A 4589-nucleotide genomic window follows, 5' to 3' on the forward strand; every position below is an offset into this window, starting at 1 on the left:
ACATCTTCATATCTGTAGTTTGTATGTTAGAGCATCTCTAACCAGAATGCAAATGAGAATTATGTTGGGTTACTTATAAAAAATACTGTTGCCTGGGCTCTAATCCAGAACAATTAATATTGTGGATGGAGTTTGCATAAAACATTTAAAAAATATTTTTTAAATAAATTTTTTTTAAAAGACAGAATCTTTAGAAATCAAGAAAAGAAAAAAGACTTAGATGATACTGATGTGTAGCTAGGAGTAATAAACTTTGATCCATAAAATAAGGTATTTATTTTCTTAGAATCCTTTTGGCTCGTCATATGTCAGAGTCTATGAAAATTTAATTTGACTGTTCCAAAGTTTGATTTGTACATATCCTGTTCCTCATTCCTAAATCTTTCTGTATTTCCAGGCCACCTTTGCACTGTAATAGCTTTTCAAGTCTTTTGGAAGAAACACTGTACCCTAAATGCTTTGGTCTTCTAGTCTCATAGTCTGTATGTACTTTTCATGCCAAAATTCCCTGCATCTACTTAACATCCAGTCACTCTTTAGCCAATCGGTATAGTTTTTCTCTGGCCAGGCTTCTTTTTGCTAAACTATAGTCAATAAAAGTAATTCACTTAACCATTCATTCCTTGAACGAGTGTTTATATTTCATCCCATTTATCTTCATCCATGTTCACCCTCAAGATACTGATGGTGGCTTCAAATGCTTGGTACACATATACGTACACTCCACACCTGTTATCCTAATAGCCTAGGGTGTTTGTCCACCCACTGTCATACACAGGAAAATGATTACTATTCTCAACCCAGAGAGGTAAGGGCAGTGCTTTGGTCAAAGAATAAGAGCAGAGAAGTATTAGTTCACTCCTCTCCCCGTCTTACCACTCCACTCTGAGATCCTTGCTTGGCTGTGCTTCAAGGGATGGGTCTTGGGCTTTCAACATAGGATATCTCTCTATTCACTTATATCTTTGATCTCTTTCATGAGTGTTTTGTAGCTATCTGCATATGGAATCCTATAACATTTTGTTAGGTTTATACCTAAGTATTTCGCTTATTTGTTCTATTATAAATAGTATTGTGTTTTTAATTTTAAATTCCATTTTTCTTTACTGGTACATGCGAAAACAATAGATTTTTGTATATTGCCCTTGTATCCTGCCACCTTGCTATTTACTCCTTTATTAGCTCCAGGAGGTATTTAAAATTTTTTTTTTTTTGTAGATTATTTGGGATTTTCTACATAGATGATTATTTCATCTACAAATAAGGACAGTTTTGTTTCTTCCTTTCCAATCTGTATACATTTTATTTCTTTTTCTTTTTGCACTATCCAGGACTTGCAGTATGACGGTTGATAGGAGTTGTAAAAAGGATAATTTTTTACCTTGTTCCTCATTGTAGGGGGAAAGTATCTATTCTTTTAGCATGGAGAATGATGTCAGCTGTAAGTTTATTTTGTAGCTATTATTTATCAAGTTGAGGAGGATCTCTTTATTAACATCTATATCTATCTATCTATCTATCTATCTATCTATCTATCTATCTATCTATCTATCTATCTGCCTGCCTGCCTGCCTACCTACCTACCTATCATCTATTTCATCTTTATGGAAGTATAATGACAAATAAAATTGTCAGGTATTTTGACGTCCTTGCGTAATGTGGGGTGCATGTGAGGCCATTGCGCGCGCCGGCGGGAGGGGTCGGATTGTTTGAACGAGACGAAGACAGAACCGAAGCCGGGCACGGGCAGTGGACGGGGTTCCGTCGAGAGCCGAAGATGGCAGTGAATGTACATTCACCATCGGTCACCAGCGATAACCTGAGTCGACATGACATGCTGGCCTGGATTAATGAGTCACTGCAGTTGAATCTGACGAAGATAGAGCAGTTGTGCTCAGGAGCTGCCTATTGTCAGTTTACAGACATGCTGTTCCCTGGCTCCATTGCCTTGAAGAAAGTGAAATTCCAAGCTAAACTAGAACATGAATACGTCCAGAACTTCAAAATACTGCAAGCAGGTTTTAAGAGAATGGGTGTTGACAAAATAATTCCTGTGGGCAAATTAGTAAAAGGAAAGTTTCAGGACAATTTTGAATTCTTTCAGTGGTTTAAGAAGTATTTTGATGCAAACTATGATGGAAAAGACTATGACCCTGTAGCTGCCAGACAAGGTCAAGAAACTGCAGTGGCTCCCTCCCGTGCTGGTCCAGCTCTGAACAAACTGAAGAAACCTCTCAGCTCCAGCAGTGCAGCTCCGCAGAGGCCCATGGCAACACACAGAACCACTGCAACCCCTAAGGCTGGCCCACGTGTGGTGCGCAAGAATCCTGGTGTGGGCGATGGGGATGGTGAAGCCGCGGAACCGATGCAGCAGGTTAACGTATTGAAACTTACCGTGGAAGACTTGGAGAAAGAAAGAGACTTCTACTTTGGAAAGCTAAGGAACATTGAATTGGTTTGCCAGGAGAATGAGGGGGAAAATAACTCTGTATTGCAGAGGATTGTGGGCATTCTCTATGCCACAGGTAAAGGCTTTGTGATTCCTGATGAAGGGGGACCACAGGAGGAACGAGAAGAGTATTAAAAGCCTGGACCAGCAGAGCAGCATCTGAATTCTTCACTCCAAATCATGTGCTTAACTGTAAAATACTCCCTTTTATTATTCTTAGAGGACTCATTGGTTTCTTTTTCATAACCAAAAAGTACCTCTTCTTAAAGTGCACTTTACAGAAGTTTCACTCCTTTTCCAATAAGTTTGAGTTAGGAGCTTTTACTTTGTAGCAGAGCAGTATTAACATCTAGTGGGTTCACCTGGGAAGCAGAGAGGCTGACCATGGACTCACCATATGGATGCTGGTAACACTGATTGCTGGAGAAGATGTTTTTATGAGATACGCTGATGTGTTTTTATGGGATATGCTGAGGTAAAGACCGATTTGAATTTTAAGCTAATGTGAAATCTTGGCAGAGAACATTTTAATAAATAAATAAATAAATAAATAAATAAATGCCTTAAGAGTATTAAAAAAAAATTGTCAGGTATTTAAGTGTAAATGCAAAAGGATTAACAATGTATTCATGATTTTATTTGGTGAGAACATTTAAATTCTAGATGGAAAATTTCAATTTTTCAGTGTTATCAACTATAGTTACCATGTTATACATTAGATCCTCAGACAGCATTCATTTTACAATTGGAAGTTTGTACCCTTTCACTGACTTCTCTATATATTCCACAATCCTCATTCCCGGGCAACCACTTTTTTGCTTTGTGTTTCTATGTGTTCTACTTTAAAAAAAATTATTTTATTCCCCATGTAAATGACATGATACAATATTTATATTTCTCCATCTGGCTTATTTCACTTAGCATAATGCCCTCAGGTTTCATTCATGTTGTTGCAAATGACAGGATTTCCTTTTTTTTTTTTTTTTAAAGACTGACTAATACTCCATTCCACGGATGGACACTTAGGTTGTTTCCATACCTCAGCTATAGTGAATAATGCTGCAGTAAACATGGAAGTACAGACATCTTTTTGAGATAGTGACTTCATTTCCTTTAGGTATATACCCAAAAGTGGGATTGCTGGGTCATATGGTAACTCTACTTTTAATTTCTTGAGGAACTTCCATACTGTTTTCCATAGAGGCTATACCAATTTACATTTCTACCAATGGTGCACAAGGATTCTCTGTCCTCTGTATCTTTACCAACACTTCTTATTCCTAGTCTTTTTGATAACAGACATCCTGATATGAGATGATATCTCATTGTAGTTTTGATTGGCATTTCCTTAATGATTACTGATATTGAGCACCTTTTCATGAATCTGTTAGGTATTTATATATTTCTTTGCAAAAATTTGTATTCAGTTGCTCTGCTTATTTTAAATTAAGTTATTTGTACTTTTGCTATTAAGTTATATGAATTCTTTACATACTTTGGATATTCACCACTTGTTGGATATGTGGTTTGCAAAAATATTCTCCCATTCCATAAATTGCCTTTCCATTTTGTTGATAGTTTTCTTTGCAGTGTAGAAGCTCTTTGGTACAATGTAGTTCTACCTTTTAATTTTTGCTTTTGTTGCCTTTTTTTTTGTTGTCAAATCCCCCCTAAAAATCATTGCTAAGACAAATGTCAAGAATCTACTCCCCTATAGTTTTTAAACATGATTTATGGTTTCAGATCTTACATTCAAGTCTTTAACTACTAAGTTGATTTTTTTTTTGTATATGGTGTAAGATAATGGTCCTGTTTGCTGAGAACTTTTTAAAAAAATTATAAATATGTTTTTAATTTTGCCAAATTTTTTTTTATATCAGTTGACATGATCATATGATTTTTCTTCTTTACTTTGTTTATATGGTGGATTACATTAATTGATTTTCCAATGTTAAGCTAGCCTTGCATACCTGGAATTAATAATGGTTTTTGTGTATAATTTTTATTATACATCATTGGTTTCTATTTGATAATATTTTGTTGAGGATTTTTCCATCTATGTTCATGAGATTCACTGGTTTGTAGTTTTCATTCTCTGTATTGATTGGACATTAAGATAATGCTGACCTTACCAGAATAA

The 4589-nt window shown here is 35.8% G+C and overlaps 1 protein-coding gene across 1 annotated transcript; it reads left to right on the top strand.

Moving 5' to 3' along the window:
- The first annotated feature begins 1717 nt into the window (after window positions 1-1717).
- Window positions 1718-2671, top strand: LOC129078406 (microtubule-associated protein RP/EB family member 1-like). Its single transcript, XM_054583247.1, has one exon. It carries the CDS (start codon window positions 1778-1780, stop codon window positions 2582-2584), a length of 807 nt encoding a protein of 268 aa, XP_054439222.1. The 5' UTR covers window positions 1718-1777; the 3' UTR covers window positions 2585-2671.
- Window positions 2672-4589: the final 1918 nt, after the last annotated feature.

The sequence above is a fragment of the Pteronotus mesoamericanus genome, unplaced genomic scaffold, assembly GCF_021234165.1.
Source record: "Pteronotus mesoamericanus isolate MK-2021 breed Mesoamerican mustached bat unplaced genomic scaffold, CSHL_Meso_final contig_73, whole genome shotgun sequence".
NCBI lineage: Eukaryota > Metazoa > Chordata > Mammalia > Chiroptera > Mormoopidae > Pteronotus > Pteronotus mesoamericanus.